We start from the raw sequence: 19,355 nt of genomic DNA, 5'->3' as shown, positions 1-19,355 counted from the left end.
GTTCACAAAAAATGCTGGACTGATAAGGCTAGAAGAGTGACAGTGAAATTCATCTCTGTGCTGATGCTCCAGTCACTCGGTCCCATCCCTGGTGCCAGGGTCTCCTGTGGAAGGTAAGAAGAACAGGCCCTGCACCTCAACAAAGTGTTTTTTTTCCAGGGAGTCTTGGGGTAAACCCTTTTATTTGCAACAGCAAAGCAGACACCATGAATTTCTCTTAGTAACAGAACAAGTACACTTAAAAAAAAAAGTTTTCAAAGTTGTGTCTAATATTCTTGTAAGGGATATTGGGAAGCAGGGAGCCCTTAACTCTACATTTCCTGGTTTTTTAGTATTAGAATTTAGGCATTTAAACTCCCACATTCAGGAAGAGCACAGTGACCATGGGTAGCTTTGTGTGGACACAATTGTAACTCCACCTTAAAGTCTGCCTGGTGAACTTCCTTAATTTAAGTAAGGGGTGGGCTAACTACGGCCCACAGGCTGCATATGATCCATCTGAGCTTTTAATCAGGCCCTCCAGCTCAACCAGTGGTCCGCAGAAAGGTTGTGGAACAAGCTGTGTGGCGCGGCAGCAGCCGCTCCCCCTCCCAGCCCTGCCCCTTTCCCACCATGTGGGCCCAGTGCCACAGTGGCCAGAGCATGGCAGCCACTCCCTCTCCCAGCCCCGCTATTCCCCCATCCCTCTCCCACCACGTGGGCCCAGCAGCACCCTGGCCAGAGCATTGCTGCCACTCCCAGCCTTGCCCCTTCCCTCCTGCCCTTCTCCCACCATGTGGGCCCAGCGGTGCCAACTGGAGCCACTCCCGGCCTCAAGCAGCGCCGCACAGTCCCACTCCTTCCCCCAATCCCTCTGTATGGCCTGCCATACAATTTCTATATGCAGATGTGGCCCTCAGGACAAAAAGTTTGCCCACCCCTGATTTAAGTAGTGACAAAGAATTAGGGAGCAAAAAAGTTAGATGCTCTCTAACTTCCAGTCTTGACAGTCCCTCTGTACATTCTAGAAAGAAATCCACTTTCCCCCAAAGTACTCCTGCCCATGTCCCATCCCCTCTGCAAGTCCAGAAAGCTACCCTCATCCTACCTGCAACTGTTTGGGAGACAGCAGCAACGCCTGCCCGCCCGGCCCACAGCTCTCTTCCCCATGACTGCTATCTCCTCCTGCTCCCTACTTCTGAGACCACTAGCTGCTGTGTCTCAGCCACTAACACAGCCTGTCAGCGGCTTCCCTTGTGACCCCTTCCCCCAGTAACAAACCTCCCTAGAATCCTGTTATATTTTGAGCTTTCTCTGCATGGGAGAGGGCAGGGTGCTCACCTCAGATTTTGTAAATGGAAAATTAGGAACTCTTGCACCCTGATGAACTCACAGGAACCTGATTATCTGTAGCATTTTCCTCTTTTTGGAGCTGTAAAATTTAATATTTCACTTTTTGTGCAACTGAATTTTCGTACCACAGATAAAAATCTTACTTAGGAGAGTTTAGTAAATTAAGTTTCATGTCCCCCACCACCACTTTTGTTGTTGTTGTTGTTATAAAGAGGGACGGAAAACTGCTAGAAAGCTTTTGCAACTATGAAAATGTTTTATGTGGTGACCTCTGTCAGAAATTCCCTTGTTCAAATGACTTCAATTTTAGTAGATTTTATAAAGAAGCTCAAGACTTGTTTTTTCCGATTTTCAGACCTACCTGACTTAACAGATTTTAGTGAGGGAGCAAAATATGGCTTAAAAACAGAAACTTAACTGCAACCTTTATGGAAAAGCTACTGATTTTTCCTGATAGGCCAATAACTGTCAAAAGAGCTGATCATACAACTCGAATACAAATTACGAGGTACGCACAGTTCAATATTCTACCCTTTAAAGTAAAAATGTAAAAACAGTAAGTTTCACATATTATACAAATCAAAAATTGGTAAAGGAAGCTTACATTTCAGACAACAAATTGGTTATAAATGCAGCAAACAGCTTTTTTTCAGACCAAGTTTTGTGCTTTTCATAGGATGGCTTTAGGACAGGAACTTTAGGACAGCTTTTCCAGTCAACAATAAATATACCAAAAAGTAATCTTAGTTAGGTTGTACACTCCCATTATAGCATGCTCAGACTTTCAGATTCTCTGTATAGCCCGTCAATAGCCTAAGAACAGTTACAGGTTGTCTGAAGTTCTTTAAGTTCGACAAATATAATCACCAAGTTTGTAGAACATTCTCATTTGACCAATATACTAACAATTTCAGGTAGAGAGGCACAGTGGGGAGGGGAAAGAGGTAACAGAGATACTTTACCGTACTTCATTGCTTCCATAATAGCTACATATAAAAATTCAACCCAAGAAGATGTTAGACAAAGAACCAAAGCTACATTACAAAATACTACAGAGGAACTTTAAGACAGCTTTCTTCTTTAGAGCGACAAAAATATACAACACTGAAATGATTAACAGATTCACTGTTTCCTAGCCAGAACTAAAACATTCTTGTTTCTACCTTAGGAACGTTTTACTTAGTATGCAAGTTATACATTTGTGCTGTGATGAATAACAGGCTCCTGTCAATATTTAAAGGAAAGTGTCACTAACATGAAAAATATACCTTGCCTCCCTTCACCTTCTTAGCAGTTTTAAACAAATAACTCATGTACAGTTAGACTCTAACCTTGAATTGTGTAAAGATTGAATGTATCCACTACATTCAAGGATGAACCCAAGACTTGATTTGTGCAAACTCCTCCTCACCACCCTTTTCATTTCTCCCAAAATATCAAATCTAAAATAATCTGTCTCACACTGCTTTCAACTGTGTCACGCTTTTATTGAATTTTAGCACTAGCTTCTTTACACGTCAACCCTCAAACAAATGTTCAACTGAAGGCTTTAAATTCTGCCTCCACCTGCCTAGCAAGCTATCACCTCTTATTTTCTCTCTCTAAAGCCTCTACTCCAAGCCCTTTCACTTTATCTCCTTCATACCCACAATAATATGCCTTTTGCTGCACCATCACTGCCCAAACAGCCTCTTCCTCTATGGCAAGAAGTCTTGCTCTAGTCCCAATTCCTCCTCAGATCTCACTTTTCAGTTAGCCTTTCATCACTCTCTCTCATCTGGAATTATCTGTTCCCATTCCTGTTCCTAAAAATAGGATTTTAAGAATTAAGACAACCAGCAAAATATCTGCTTCCATGGAAATTACACTTTCTTCTTTCATCCCATTCCCACACAATCATCAAGTTTTCTTTTCATCATCATTTAAACTACATTTTGGGGCCAGAATCATATATATCTTTGAACAATGCAGAAATAAAGTTATTCAGAGATGCAGCCATTCTGTCAAAAAGAAAAACATATACCTAAAGAGGCAAAGATGAAAAAAAGATCATAATGGTCAAAGATTAAATTATCTTAAGCAGAAGAGCTTTTCAGATAGTTACAGGGACTCTAGCATATATACAAGAAGGGTGTTTCTTAAGACATAGGCTATGAGAAATTTGTCTACATAAAATATGTCGGCTTTCAGCCGCCGCTGATGTCCACAGTGCTCTCCTTGGGTCGGTGGAGTGCGTCCTCACCAGGAGCACTTCCACCAACCTAACAGGCAGTGTGGGGGGAGCTGAGAGAGCCCATAGTCTCCCAGCTGCCCCTCCCCCCCCCACCACTACCACCGATCCCAGCCAGAGTGCAGGGACTTTTTAGCTCCCAGGTGGGAGCCGGCTGCAGCCCTCTCCCCACCGGCTTACCTGGTCCCAGCTCAAAGCCGGGAGTTGGGAGGCAGCCGCCAAAGCCCTGGCTACCAGGTGGCTGCAGCTGCCCACAGCTTGCCGGCACCCGGGCTGCCAGTCGGGCTGCAGCCACCCGGCTGTGAGTCCGGATATGGGTGGTTGCAGCCCCTCTGTCAGCCGGGACACATGGAAGCCGTGGGCAGCTGCTGCCCTGGGATGCAAGGGATGCTGGCAGTGGGGCGGCTGCAGCCCTGCTCGCACCCAGGATGCCAGCAAGCCCCGGATGGCTGCCAACCGGCTGCAAGCCCACCTGCGGCTTGCACCGGCTGGGAGCCTAGGTTTCCTGGGCTCGCAGCCAAGCGGCAGCTGCCCGCAACCTGCAGCCAGAGCCCAGCGGTTTGCAGAGCTAGGCTCCAGCCCCCACCCCCACTTGTCAATTTGACAAGTATGACAGTCCCCACACCCGTCTAAGGGGACACTGACACTGTGTCGCCCTACCTCTGCTGACAAAAGCCCTATGCCTTTTGTCAAAGTGGTTTTATTTTGTTCACAAAACAGGGCAGTTTCATCGACAAAGAAGTCATCTTTTGTTGACAAAACTCTCTAGTGTAGACCAGGTCTTAATCTGTCCCTAAACAAAGATGATCTTGTTCTTACCCAAAACCAAATGAAGCACTGGGACAGAGTATGATAACCAAACTCAGCCTTAGGTGGGAAAATAAAAAGAACAAAAGTGGGATTGAGTTATCAAGTAGAATTCATGCCTAGATCACAGTTTAAACTAGCACCATACATTTGAATTTAGTCCATTACTTTCTCAGCAACCAGTACAGAGTGGAGGTGTTTTAGATTCCCTCTACTGACTGCACATTCAAAACATGTCTTGTCAAGAGTAGCCTTTTCCTCCAAAATAATTCCTGTTATTCTTAACCCCACTTCAGCTTCAGCAGCGTTATGATGGCCTGTGACTTCAAACACCTTTACCACTATGGGGGCCAATCATGTTCACAGTAGATCTACACAAAATGGTGGTAAAGACACAATTAGCTACCAGTCTCTTATCTATGCTAGCACTCCCACTACTGCTACTGCCAGCGTAGCTGAAAAAGTGGAAAGTTTAGGGAAAAGAGACTAGTGTAAACCAGGATATTTTGGTATTTGTTTTTTGAATTAATAAACTGCATTAAACTCCAGGTCTGTGCACTCCAAGATTTATTACATTGTAGACCTTATACAGTTTGACATTGGCAGCATAAAGACCCAATAGAATGGTAGCTAGGCATGATGAATCATTTCTGACGCCATCTTAGAGATATTGGAAGTTATATGTCTTACAATTAAAGCATATGTAAATATGATAAAGGGACTTAACCGTGTATAGGGATATATGGTTTAGGTGTGTTACAGGGTGTATGCACTGTCATTGTTCTATAGAGAGAATGTAGCCCCATCCCTCAGGGGAAGAGGAAGTAATGAGAAGAGGGGGAACAGTAGAGGGACAGAGGCAGGTGGGGAAGCCTGAGGGAGACACTGAGAGAAACAGTCTATGAGAAATCTGAGAGAAACAGGGTGAGGGCAACCAGAAGGACATAGGGAAACCGGGACTGAGAGAAACCGAGAATAAGTGGAGAGGCTGAGATTGGGCAGGACAGACAGACATGTAAGAGAGGGTCCTGTCAGTTTAAAGCTGGCTGGTCAAGTCAGTCCATGTTTGATGGCGTGTTCCTGATCATCTAATCATCTAATCTCCTGTCATTGATTCATGCTGTCCCAGATATCCAGAACAGGACAACCAATGATCCTTCAGATCCAGTAGGTCTGGTCTAACATGCACCCCAACAAGCAAGCATCACTGGAGTCAAGTCCATCTCTTCAGGAAGTCACCAGAAGTGCCTGAGATTCAAAGACTGACTTGGGCGTTAGCCAGCACCCAGTGAGATATTTGGGGAAGGAGGAACTTTGAACTAAAAAAACCAAACCACCTAAAAGATAATAGTCTGTGCATAGAGATTTTTTTTTATTATTATTATTTAGAGGTTATATTTAGTTAAGGACACTTAGTAGTAAGTTATAGAGTGTGAGTGAGAGAGAGTTGGGTATTTTATTATATCTTTCATATATTTAACGTTATTTTAGGCAGATGGAATCCAGTTCTGTTTGTTCCAGTTTAAAAAATATCCCTGTTATGTTATTTTTGTTGGACAATCACTTGTATTATCTTGTCTATCGTTCAACAATCTTTTACTACGGTGTAACCTCGTCCTCTCCTACTCTCACCTATCGAGTAAAATATACAGTACCACCACTGCGATGGACTATTGCTAAATCTTGGTCAGAGTATTTCAAATCATAACACTATAACCCTAATCTGACAGGTCAGTTTACACACAGCACATAATATCTGCATGTGACCGGTAGAACATTATATTATGTTGCAGTTGTTGCATAGTTGCATTAATGAACCTATGGCTCTAGAATAAGAAGCTACAAGGAGAGAGAGGAAGGATGACTCTGAACAAGTCATCTGTGCTTCAGATATGCCATATGTAAAATGGGAATAATACTTCCTTCTTCCCTGCCCCCCAGCTCTATTTAGTTTGTATTCTCTTCAGGGGATGTACTGTCTATTAGCTGTATGTATTGCACTTAGCACAATAGGGGTCCAATCTCTATTGGGGACCATAGGTGCTAGTACTACTACTACTAACAAAAAAGTTTAGAATTGGGAAGGATTTCAGATGATAGAATTTTAATGTTCAGAGGCAAGTTTTGGCCTAGTAGCCTATGGTCCCCAATTTCTGAAGGCACACTACCACCTAATCTTCATGCAAACACTCAAAATATAGCTACAGAGTGCTCAAATGAGAATCCATTTAAATCACGCACACAGAGGAAGAGGAAGGTGAGAAATAAAGAGACATCTTCAGGAACCTAATATTAGGATGTTTAAAACAAACTAACCGTATGGGCTCCACAACAGTAGAGTCTCAGGGTATCTCATGTCTTTTGAGACTTGCTTAAATAAAAACCCTTTATACTAACATTTCCTACTTTTAAAATTCATTTCTAAAACCAAGCTCAGCCAATCCATACACAGAGATTATCACATCTCATAAATCATGCAGAATCACAGTGCAGGCTTTTGGACACCAGTTCCCAGAACCACTAACTACTCAAGAGACAAAAGTTACTTTATAGGAAGAGATGTTAAAGATAATTCTCTGCAGTTCCACGAAAGAAGCTTGGGATAAACAAAAGGAAAAAGAGCTTCTTAATGAACAGTTCCAAGATTGAAACAAGATTTGCATGTGAGAAACTGATGTTATTGTACCCACTTGATAACCCATTTCAATATCACCACTCAAAAACAAAAGCTACAACCACGTTATTTTGAAGCAAGCATTGAAGTTGAGAGTTTGAGAACTCAATCACCAGAACAGCTAAGAGAGTTAGTGTAGGTGCTTTTTTCTAACCAGATTGCTAGCTGTTAGAATTTCCCAGTTTTCCAAACACATGCATAGAACAAACACTGACTTTAATAGGACAAGAAAGCCATTCTCTAAAAGCCACAAAAGCGTACAACCTGTTGTTTGCTCCCTACCAACCCAGCAATTGAGTCTAGGTGGATGACGTGAGATGTCTTCTCTTACAGACCAACAGCAGAGCTGCAGCATGTGTGTGATTCTGCCACCAGTCCTACTCCAAAATCTCCTCACTCACCAGCAAAGGGCATGAACTATAGAATGGGAGAGTTCAGAATCACACAGTATACTAAATATTAAAAGAAATTAAGTCATGAGCCACTTTCCCACTCAGATTTGTGATCACACTGATCGCTTCCTTCTGTGGTAACTACAGCTACTGGTTAGTCAGGAAAATAGTATTAGGCAGTATTTTTTGCCATCTTTACTCCAATAATGGTTCATCTTTTGAAAAAGGGAATCATGCTGCCTACTTATGTTCTTCATATATTATTTTACCTCCCTGCAATCTGTTTTTTCCTCAGATTAAGCAAGAATAGCCAGCACAATGTAAACCAGCCAGATCTCTGACTGCCAATAAGTGCCCCATAAACTCCAGTTTGGGAACTTTTGCTCTAGAATACACCCCAATATGAATGAAAAGAATCCTAGTCAATATATGCATCAGCTGAAGGCCAGTCTGGGTCTGGATCCTGTGAATAACCCACAGATTTCAAGAAAAATGAAAAGTATTATGTAACTAAAAAAAGTATTGAATTGATTTGAGAATTACTTTCTTTCTCTAAAAAAGGAAATATTCTAAATAAGTATTGCTTTATTTTTGAAGGGAGATCATTAGCTCAGAAAATAACTTCAGAAGAAAAATGTCACATCTCACTAAACCATTCTATATGTTAACAGGCCCCTTCTGGAAATTCATTTAGCATTGGTCTCTTTATCAAGAAAATGACAACCCTTTAAAGAATTGTTCCTGTAGGGGAAAGATCAAAAGCTATCTTTTCCCTAGATATAATACACAACTTCCAAAAAACATAAATGCACCTTGTATCATCAAAATCTCACAGAGGCTTGGCAGAAATTTTTTTTTCTGGTAATCAAAAGGATAATATTTATTTTTAAGCATTTTTTGTTTTTATTGATTTAAATTTTCACAGTTACACAAAATTATGGGTTCAACATTTTTTCAATTTTTACCTATTTCAATTTTCAGTTCTGGGAAGGGGGGGAGTTAGACTATCATTTAATGACAGTAGATGTTGACTTTCAAAAAATTAAAAGTTTTATAAAATTCAAATTGTCAACATCACGTCAAAATATATAAAGTAAATATCCTTAAATCAAACTCTAATGAGTTCTCAAATGGCTTTTTTTTTTTTTTTTTATTTTGCCTATCTGTAAATTTATCATCAACAATGGAAATATTTTTTGTCTGTTAGTGTCTGTATGGTGAAATTGACATTCAACATTTATCAACAAAAATCTAGTTCTTCCAAGCCTGCTCAGATATAAAAGCTTCAGGAGTTCATCATCTTCACTATTTTACTTAATATGTTAACATAGCTGTTATATGGTAGCACCCATAGACTTTCATCAGGATTAGGGCCCCACCATCCTATGCGCAATATGGATATTGACATGTTCCCTGCCCCAAAGAGCTTATAATCCTCCATGGAAAGTACTCATTGCCCTTGAAAAAGTCCTGGGAATCCAAACTCTTTCTCCTATCCCTTTTAGCCCCTTATCTCATGAAGCAGCACTTCAGTTACCAATCACTGACTGAGAAAAGAAAGCTAGTCTTCCTTGCCCATATGCTGATCAGCAAGACTGACAGGAATGCCGTCCATCATCTTACTATTAGGGGTGAGTACCAAGTCCAGGAATCAAACATTTCTTTCATGGCAGTGAAAAGTATTATTACAAGGTTGCAAGGCAGGCTCTGCTTTGGAAGTGTTGGTACATTTTACACCTGCTGATAGGACATAAAATTTACTTATAACATACATTGGTAAAAAGTACTGTCACTTTAAAATACAAACTCAAGATCAGTGTATACTAATGATCCTAAAAAACCCTCAACATCAATGTGTTTGAGCATATTCAAACTAAATTAAAGTTACTCACCAAAGTTCTATCAGGTTCTCCTTCAAACAAAACAGTCTCCATGTTGAAAGAAGACTTGTCTCAGTATTTCTTTCAATTAGAGTTCCTCCATCCTACAAACCTGCATATCCTGGAAGAGAATCAATCAATCATCAGTGGCTGAATTTAATTAACATTGCAACCAGATATCCCTAGTGCTCTGCTTTAGAGTATTACCGCTGAAATGTTCAACAAAAATAATTACTAACTTCTAGCATACACCATTTATATCACGCATCCTTGAAGATTCCATATATTATTTGGACAAAGAGCCTAGATTAAAAGAAAATACAGGTTGCAAAGTGAAGCACCAAAAGCTCAAGAAACGATCACATTAAGGCTGGCCCATTTTGCACATGCCTTGTGATGGTCTTTAAATATAACATGCCATTTTCCCTACAGGATCCCACCTCATTCAAGGCATAGAGCTGACAAACGTCAGTAAATTAACAATCAATAAATAAGCAAAAACCAGTTTCTTCTGTATCTTTTAACATCCTCTTAGTTCAATTACTCAATTGCTGTACAACATCCAAACCCTACAGTGAACAAGGAATTGTTTTCTTTTACAAGTTTTTCGGTTGCGCTCACTTTAGTCAGACATTTTTATGAATTTTTAAGATCTCCGATCCGACTAAGTAGTATTCTTTCACTTCACTGATATGGAACGGAGACACAGAGACTAAGCGATTTTGCCACGTATGGAGCCATTTATGGATGAGCTGAGGACTGGATCCATGTTTTCTAGGTTCCAGTCAAAAGACACACAAGATCATTCTTCCCCTTCCTCAGGATCACTGCCTCATTCCCTATACATGACATAATGTTTTGCATGAAACAAGGAAAGTTCTCTATGATACCAGACTTGTTAAAAGCACACTATAAAACTACTGCAAAGATAGACATGAATTGCTCTGGACCCCCATTCACTGTTTAATATACACAACAAATTGAGGCAAGCAAGGTTTGAGGGAGAGAGATAGTGTACAAGATCATGTAATTAGAGACTGCATCAGAATGTCTACACACAAGGACAGAAATTCCAACACAAACAACTGTTAGACAGTATCAGAACATTCTGTAACAGAGATATTTTGTTTTAATGCTGTATGCATTACTTAAAATTCCAGTAGCAAATGTGTACAAAACTAATAGTATTTTAAAAATCCATCACAATAAGACATCCTAAATAAGAGAAAAAAATTAAAAGTAATGGAGGCATTGGTTGCCATACCACCCTTATATTTTCTATTGTAACTAGGAATTGTAAGACTACTGTACATTAACAGAGGATCACAGGATTGAGAATGATTTTACGGAAGTGATGCAGTGACATGGCATATATCTGGATAACTGAAGACAGCACGGCAGCTTTATGCTTTCATGTTATTGCTTGAAACATTAAAGATCTATATAAAATACTTGGCTAAAAACATCTTTCCTTTAAAATATACACTGCTGATATTTCCCAACACACAGAATGGTCATGAGGTGGCAACCCAAAGTGATGCAGAAGGCAAACAATTATGTTTTTTAAAGAGAAATTTACAAATAAAAGTAAAAACTATCCTAATTTAATTGGGGTGAAAAACTATTCATTGACAAATGTAGTATCTTCCAGCAGCTTCAGGTTCAGAAGTTATATTTATGCCAAAGTTTTCTGCTATACACAATATATGGGGACTTCAGATTAACAAAATAACAAAAATTCTTTTTTGAAAAATGAATTGCCATTTTCCCCAGACTCTCATAAGAAACATCAAGACAATTTTTCTTTATCATTTTTATCCCCATCTCAAACTCCCATTTTATGCTATTAGTGTATTATTCACCAGTACTAAGCTGTCTGAACAGATAGTTTGCCAAAACACTAAAATGCCTAGTGACCCCCCCCCCCCCCCCCCCCAAAAAAAGGATCAATTTGTCAAACAGATTTTTTATGTTTTAAGCAGTCTTTTTGTATTAATAAATTTATAAAAAATTTAATTATCCAACAGTGGATGTTTTCCAATAGCTGACTCAGAACATAAAATGTTCATTTTAAAGCAAACCTTTAGATAGTTTTTGGGCTCACTAGATGATCTTTATATATGTTTTTCAGTGGGGTCAGGCCTGAGATCACAATAATTATGTTTTCATCCTCTCCTCCTCTTCTCTGTGCACTCACTGTCTTCCCAGCCTCTTCATCCACAGTGGCCTTAGCAGCAGCAGCACATTCTTCAATTTCCACCAACCTTATCTGCTCCCTAAGACCCAGAGAAGAGCTCCTGGGTCTGAAACACTCTTCGCTGCCCACTGCCCTGTCTGGTTGTAGATATCCCGTGGTTCCCAGGAAACTGATACAGATACGGTGGGTGGTGGGGGAGTTGTAGGGGAGAGGTGTTCACTTTGGAAACTCCTCCCTGGGTCCCAGCAAGCAGAAAAAGCCCAAGACTCCCAATGATCATGGGAAGTCTGGAAAGCAAAAGCAGCTAGGCCTGAGATAGTGTATCCTCTTCCCTCTGCTATCCCTCAGGATTTTAATGTAAGAAGAAGCAAGGCCAGAAGTTGACAAAGAAGCAATGCAAATGATACCAGTGGTTCTCAACCTATTTACCATTGTGGGCGGCATATGCAGCTCTCTGTGTATTATGTGGGCTGCATCCACACAATTATATTACACACACACACACAGACACACACACAGACACACACACACCCTATCTAGCCCTGAGGATGCCACATGGGCCATAGCTGTGTGCTCATTGGGCCGCAGGTTGGGAACCACTGGATTATACACTAAGTGTTGTCAAATGCACACAGTAAACAATCTGAAAACAGAGTAAAAGTTTCTTCTTCTAGTCTTTCAGTTATAGCAGTATGGCAAACCCCAGAACATTAAAGAATTCTAAGTCAGGACCTACCATGCCAAATCATGATATTTGCTTAAGAGACATGAGATTTAAAAAAATTATATTTGGCTTTTCAACCTTTAGGGTGCATTTGGGTCACATTTTCAAGCTTTTCACCACAAGCATGAGAACAATATATTAATGAAAACAGATTGCCACATCATTACATAACTACAGGAGCTGGGGCTTTGAGACATCAAGTATAGCAAGGCTGGAGACAACAATGAAAACTGGCAACCTACTACAGTCCTCTTCGGAGTTACTTGTGACAGCAGCATTTATGAAATATGATTGCCAAGAGGTATCCTTTTGATTACCAGTGGGAAAATTCCATTCCATTCCTTGGAGAAAGGGCAGAGCAGTCTACATTTACTAAGATGGATAAAGTAATGAAGACAACAAAAGGATTCTGATTTCACTCCAACTTAATGAAATGTCATCAGAACTCCCTGGTTGTAAAGCACATGATCTATTTTTTTGTCCTTCAAAAATGCTGCTTGACCCAACAGTGGTCATATATAGAAGGCCACTGGCCCTAAAAAAAGCTGAAGCTTTCAAATTTTGTACCTACCACTTATTTTGGGTCCACAAGAGGTCTTCTATAGGTTTTGGTTTCAAAATGCTTATTTAGAAATTTCCCAGACCTAAATAAGAGCTCTGTGTAAGCTCAAAATCTTGTGCCTCTCACCCACAAAAGCTGGTTCAATAAAACGACATTATCTCACCCACCTTCTCTCTCTAATATCCTAAAACAGCCATGGATACAATGCAGCATACTTAAAAATATAATTTACTTTGTTTTGCCCCAAGAAACTCAAAACATTTTAAAAGTTCTCATGATTTAAGCCTCAGCCACAATGTGAAATATATAAATACATTTACAGAGAGTGACAGAGAGGCACAAATTAAGAGCCTTGTCCAATGTCACACACAGCAAGTCTCTTAAAGTACAAGGACTAGAGAGCCAAGATTTTCTGGCTCACAAGACTATCTCTGTATATTTTAAATAAAATGTATTCATAATCTATGGATACATCACTGATCTGGAGCTTCTTTGTAATTTAGGAATACTGTATTTTGGACTGGCAATTGAGGTTCCTCCCCCCATTAAATTAATATACTAATATTAATATTAAATAAATAAATATAAAATATAATAGAAGACTGTAGTGAAAAACAAGCAGGAAGAAAAATAATGGCTCAGTATAGCCGCTCCTCAAACACTTAAGAATTGTTAAGGGACAATGCCACATCCATTAGCTTTGATGATTTTACTCAGGCTCCAGCCAACCTACACAACTGGCTTTGACCAGAATGGCCAAAGCCCAGGAATGCAGAACAACAAAATAAACAAGAGTATTCTCAGTTTTAAAAAGGGACCCTCTCTCAAAAGAGCAATGGTAGGTGTATTGGAGGAACCAGTCTGAGACAGCCACACAGGAACCCTGCAGGAGAAGTTAGGTCTACCTCGGTCATCAGCAGAGGGCGATAAGCCTTTAGGTAAGAGACATGCACACAGACTCTTTAAATCCGCTCTAAAAGCTTTGTTATTACCCCTAATACTTCTGTTTTAAGAAGACTGCCTGTTCACTGTATACCACTGGTGAGACTCCTAAAGGGAAGAACCAGAGGTACCCAAACTCAAACCTACAGCATAAGAACCGTTGTAGCTTAGAAAGCAGTCTAGAGTGAGAGAATTACAAAGTCCCACCACAAGGTAAGTAAAGGCAAGAGGTGTAACAGCTGAGGGACCAGAAAAGGGATACGTGCGACTAGCCCCGTAACCGCGACAGTACAATTAAAACAAATACTCATTGTGTTTGTATTGCATACAGCATTCTTTCATGTTAGAAGAAGTCATCATTTAAGGAGTATAGATAGTCACACTGAAGATGGGTAGTTACAGAAAGGAACAGTTCAACACAGGCCAATTTCTATATTTAGGACTCTGCCCTCCAATGAGGCCTAGAATGGATTTACACTTTATTGAAAAATATTACATTTGGTAAATTATTCTTAAAGGAAATTGGCACATATTTTGACCAACCTAACAAGCACACAAGGTAAATAGCATTTTCAGTGCCCTTGGGGGGGAGAGTGGGGCCTTCTTGCTAATTTCACCTATCACAATGACAGTGAGGACCTTATGAAAGGGACTATTAAATATTAACTATTATGTAAGAAAATTTATTATTTAGGTTATCAGGAACATTTGAATTTATTTCTTGTGTTGTAAAATTATGCATTCTCAGACTCCAGAAAGGCTCAGCTATTACTCTGAAAACTTGAAGAGGCTCTTAATTGCAACAGCTAGTCATGACTATTTGGTCAGGAGTCCAACACATCTCAGTTACATTTGGACTCTCCAATTTCCCTTACGTTGCTAGCATGTAAAAAGAAACCGTGGGACTGGAAGATATACGTATTGACTTAATGTATTCTAGACCAGTGTCCTATGTGGCAAGGACCTATGCATTACGTGACACTGCACCCATAGGCCCTCTCCCACTTGCTGTTGCTCCTTTCCAGCATGGTGCAACATATAGTTTTTCTTGTTACTTTTTAATTTAAGTTCATTTTGCACTACTGTACCACGCCCCAATTTTCATTTCTGTATTAAAAACAGAAGCTAACAGCATTGCAGAAGCTCTAAGTGGGAAGAGTGAAGTTTTGGCAGGTAGATTTTTGGACAGCCAGAAAGATGTAGGTGGTGGTGGTTTTGTTTTGTTTTGTTTTCTGGGAACCAAAAGTTTGGAATTTTTGGTACCATGGGGTGAGACAATGTATCGCTTCTTCTACTTTTATGAAAAATGGGATAGAGAATTCTTTGTTCTTCACACCAGCAAGCCCCTGACAGAAACTAGCCACCTACTGTACCATGTCCTGGTATCTGCCATTACATCCAACAATGATGAAGTATTACCTGATGATTTTGCCAAGATCAGAGAAAGAGTATCAACATTTAATGTATCTTTGATTAGGATTTGGAGCCAGTATCTAATGGAGATAAATAGCTCTGTTCATGCCATCCAGACCTGCTGCTTCAAGCTACATGCACATAACACAGCATTGGTTTACACTGTGCACTGTTGGGTTACCTTCACAACTGCAAATGCTACAGACCTGGGTTATATGAAATTTTAGGATTTTGGAGCATAATTTTGCAAGAAATTGAAAGAGAAAATTAGGCAGCTGCATAATCACATTATACATAGAGCCCTGTATATATTTTCAACCCTAGACTGCCTCCTTTACATTTTAAGGAGTCTGTTTATTGTTTTTAATCTTCAAAACATACAAGCAATAATAAAGTATTGTTGCACCAAACTATTACTGATGAAGGTTTCAGCGAGATGAAGGCTAACGAATTAATACTGCGTAGTGACATCCCCCAAGACTTTGCTCTTTAGAAATTATTTGCTTTCTAAAAGCACAGATTGCCAACTATTTCCAGCTGCTTCTCAGCCTAACCTGTGTTAGTGGAGGGTGGTATAAGAGCCTACAATCATTAAGAGTATATGCAGAGACATAAAATCATGTCTTCTCAGAATAAGAGTCTTTTCAACTACACTATATTTTTACTAGACAGCGCTTTTTTAACGATGTCTAAGGTATATGCATTAATGATGTGAAATTGCAGTCAGTTTATAATTTTAGAAGCTTCTACATAAAAATTGTGTTGGGTGGGATTGTTGTAGTATGCCTCTTTTCTCTCCTCCCCTCTCCAGTAGGTCACTTTCCTTCTTAGACTGCAGGCTCTTTGGAGCAGGAACTATATCTTCATATGTATCTGGACAGCATATAGCACAATGGTACACTTATACACTATGGAAATATAAATATTAAAGTCTAATACCAGTGACGTTTATCTAAACCACATTGCTCAATCAATTGGCTTGAATTCTGAATTCACTAATGGTCTCTGGTGCACTGTTATATATTATCAGACTGAAATAAATGCTCATGCCAAACCTAACAATTCTAATTGCAATAACGCAAGTTTGTAACAGTCCAACTGAAAGCTAGTCTTGTCCCATTATTGTAGTGAAACAGGATCCCCACCAATTCTGTAGCTGAATAGGAGTTATCCAGGGAAAAATCTAGTCAATAACATGTAGCCTTCAGAACACACTCGTCCTAGAAATCAGTAGGAACCAAGTGTCTTGGTATGGTGTTGAATAGTGTAATGCTGGAAATATAAACTTTCAAATGTTGATGTTTAAGATCTTACACCTGTGGTCTAAAATATCAACCCCTTCTATAGGAGAAGGGGCCTCACCCCCAACATTCTATCAAATTTCAGTTCAGGTAAACTTTCCCCAAAGTCCTTCTTAAAGTCTGCAGTTGATTCAGGTGTTCTTTACTTCCTGGCCTAAATTTGTGTAGTGGTGCCGGGCATTTTTAACAGTCCCCAGGTTTCAGTTGTAAAGGAAATTATGCATGTGGAAATCATTAGCTGGAAACGTGAGAGTGGTGATCGATGGGAAGGGATATTATGCAGGAAAGTGTCATGAAGCTATAGGATAGGAATGTCCTTTGTAGGCAGAATTTAACAGAGAAACAAAAGAAAAGAAGGAACGTATATATGAAACTGAAGTGTAGGCAGAAATATTAGGGAGAGGCAGGAGATGTGCACCATCTGGTTTTAATATCTAGGGGAGGCCCACTCCTTTAGGTAAAAGGTATATAAGCATGACTAAAAGAAACAGGAGGGGCTTGCAATCCTCTTATTGAAAGCCTTCAGCTGAATAAAGGATTCTTTTCCTATGAAACTGTTTGTGTCTGTCCAGCCGTTTCGTCTCAGCTGAAAGGGACCCAATTATATGCATGTGGGTAAACAGGCTTTATTTGCTTAAACCTGTGGCCATAATTCATGCATGTCCCTAACACAGTCCAGGGGTGGCTAAATTTTGGTGGTGGATGCAGTGATCCCTATGTATGGTGTGCATATGTACAAAAAAGTGTGTAAATCTTCAAAGCACTTGGAAGCTTGCACAGTGTAGTATATCAAAAATGTTAACATTGTCCCAAATCAGTTATTGCAGGACATACCATTACAAATCTGACTAGTAGTGTTGAGCTTTTTGGTCTTCTGCCATACCTGTTATCAGCCTACAAAACCAATAGACTACTATCTTCAAGGCACAGAATATGGAGTATGCATTTCTCAGTGGAAAATATTACTCAGCGTTGAATCAATTTACAACACTTAGCCAGGAACTCCTTTGAAATAGCACAGTCACATTTGTTTTCAATGACTAGTGCTGCAAAAAAAGAGTTCACCATCCATACCTGCATGCTGAAAGAAGTTGGAGATTAATTAAGAAATAGTTTATTTGTACTGGTGTCACACTGACAGGGTGGAAATGCAGCTAAAGCTACCAAAAATAGGTTTATACTTTGAAATCATGGAGAGCCATGATAACACTAGAAACATGCTACCCCACAGGAAATAGCTCTCACAATGTGGTTATAATCAACACACTCAGTTCTGTAGAGCCTATGAAAGAATTTGAAATAACTTTGTTTACATATTTAAGACACAGTACCAAGAAAAAGCACCAAAAAGAGTTCTTAAAAAAATTAGTTCAGGTCTAAGGGGGAATAGGGTCAGATCCTGGTGTAAGAATAATAGAGTTACAAACCAAAGTACAGATTAAGGCATTCAAACATTTTTCAGGACAAAACAGTATTTTTTCCAGTGAAGTCTGCACTAATAAACAGAAAAACAAGGTATATATTTCTAGTTCTGCACTCCCTCTCTGATAATTCAAAATAGATAGGTTCTCAACAGCAAACCCATAACAAAGATATGGAAGTCAGAGGTAGAACTGAGGAAAGGAACTGAGCCAGAGACTGGCATGTCTTGGCAGCAAAAGAAAAATTCCTGGAAAGCCAAGTGTGTCAAATGGAGATGCATGACAAGTTAAACTCCTGAACTGAAGAATTACCTGTTTAGTTTAAAGGTCTGCTACAGCACAACAATAATAAAAACAAGAATGATCTTGTATAGGTCCCCCCCATGTACAATATAAACATCCAACAGCACAACCCACCACAATTTATTTTGTTAAGATGCAGCACACACCCACAAAAATGCTCTCTTCTGCACTCGAGATTCACCACCTGCCTTTGCATTTCTTTGATCGGCAGTTTTTCCACAAAGAAGTACATCTCTTGTGCCCATTTCTGTACTACTGTTAAAGGATAAAATGAAGGAGAAGTGCATGACTGCTGTGCTGAGTCAGGAGAGGTTATGTGCAAATACCCCTTCTAAGAGAAGATCTAAGCAAATGAGGATGTCTGAGGGGGTAGGGTCAATAAAAATAGATTTTTTTTTTTTTTTAAGTAAAAAATTAGATTATATGTAATTTAAATTAAATACAGGTGGTTTTTTTTTTTTTTTTTTTTTAAAGTAAACCTGTTTAAAATTAAATTTGAAATTGAGAACTGTATATTGTAATTGATTTAAATTAAATACAAAAAGCAATACTAAGCAGTACATGTTTGCTGTCAAGTTTTAAAGAAAGTCAAACTACTGAACTAGTGGAAGTCACTGGCTAAAGCACATGGAGCCAGAGTTTGTTGAAGTGCTGAACCAGCTTTGGGCGCAGTAGTGTCTTCTGCAGGTGTGGAGAGAATGCTTTTTTTTAATTTCAATTTATTCAACTAGTTCAGTTCAACGACTAGGGCAGGTATAGTCTATTTTTTGTCAAGGTCCAAATTTCTTGGTCAAGTACAGTCAAGATCCAGACTGCAGAGAACAAACAACAAGTAAATAAAACATTTTTGAGGTCCATTCAAAAAAGTGTCTGGCAGTCTGGATTTGGCCCACAGGCTGCCTATGAATTACCCCTGGACTAGGGTAACAAAATTAAGAAACCAATTCCAAGTTGAAACAGGAAAGGTTGTTTTCCTCTTCCAATCTATGAATAAAAACTATGTATGAGATGATGAGATCTACTAGCTCTAAAGTCTTGACAGACATGGTGGCCAAAAACAACCAGTTCAATTCACTAAGTATAGATAGTACTTCCTTTGTTTAATAATGTAAAACATGTTTGATACATTTTGATGTGCTGAATAAATATGGGAAAAATAAGTTTAATTAAAAAATTA

At 39.5% G+C, this 19,355-nt stretch overlaps 1 protein-coding gene across 2 annotated transcripts in view; it reads right to left on the bottom strand.

The window, feature by feature from the left end:
* Nucleotides 1-19,355, bottom strand: part of OSBPL8 (oxysterol binding protein like 8) — a 182,920-nt gene that overhangs the window by 111,589 nt on the left and 51,976 nt on the right. Inside the window, exon 2 of one of the 2 annotated variants that reach the window (XM_067559909.1) lies at nucleotides 9,328-9,436. In XM_067559909.1, the coding sequence (XP_067416010.1) occupies nucleotides 9,328-9,369 (42 nt within the window). In that variant the 5' untranslated portion in view covers nucleotides 9,370-9,436. Of the gene's footprint in view, nucleotides 1-7,307; nucleotides 7,556-9,327; nucleotides 9,437-19,355 lie in introns of those variants that run through there. The other variant, XM_067559911.1, reaches the window with a different exon arrangement.

Source organism: Emydura macquarii, unplaced genomic scaffold, assembly GCF_026122565.2.
Source record: "Emydura macquarii macquarii isolate MOO-44397 ecotype Brisbane River unplaced genomic scaffold, CSIRO-AGI_Emac_v2 contig_2205, whole genome shotgun sequence".
NCBI lineage: Eukaryota > Metazoa > Chordata > Testudines > Chelidae > Emydura > Emydura macquarii.
Note: the sequence above shows the minus strand (reverse complement) of the source record. Positions and strands in the feature narration are given on the sequence as shown.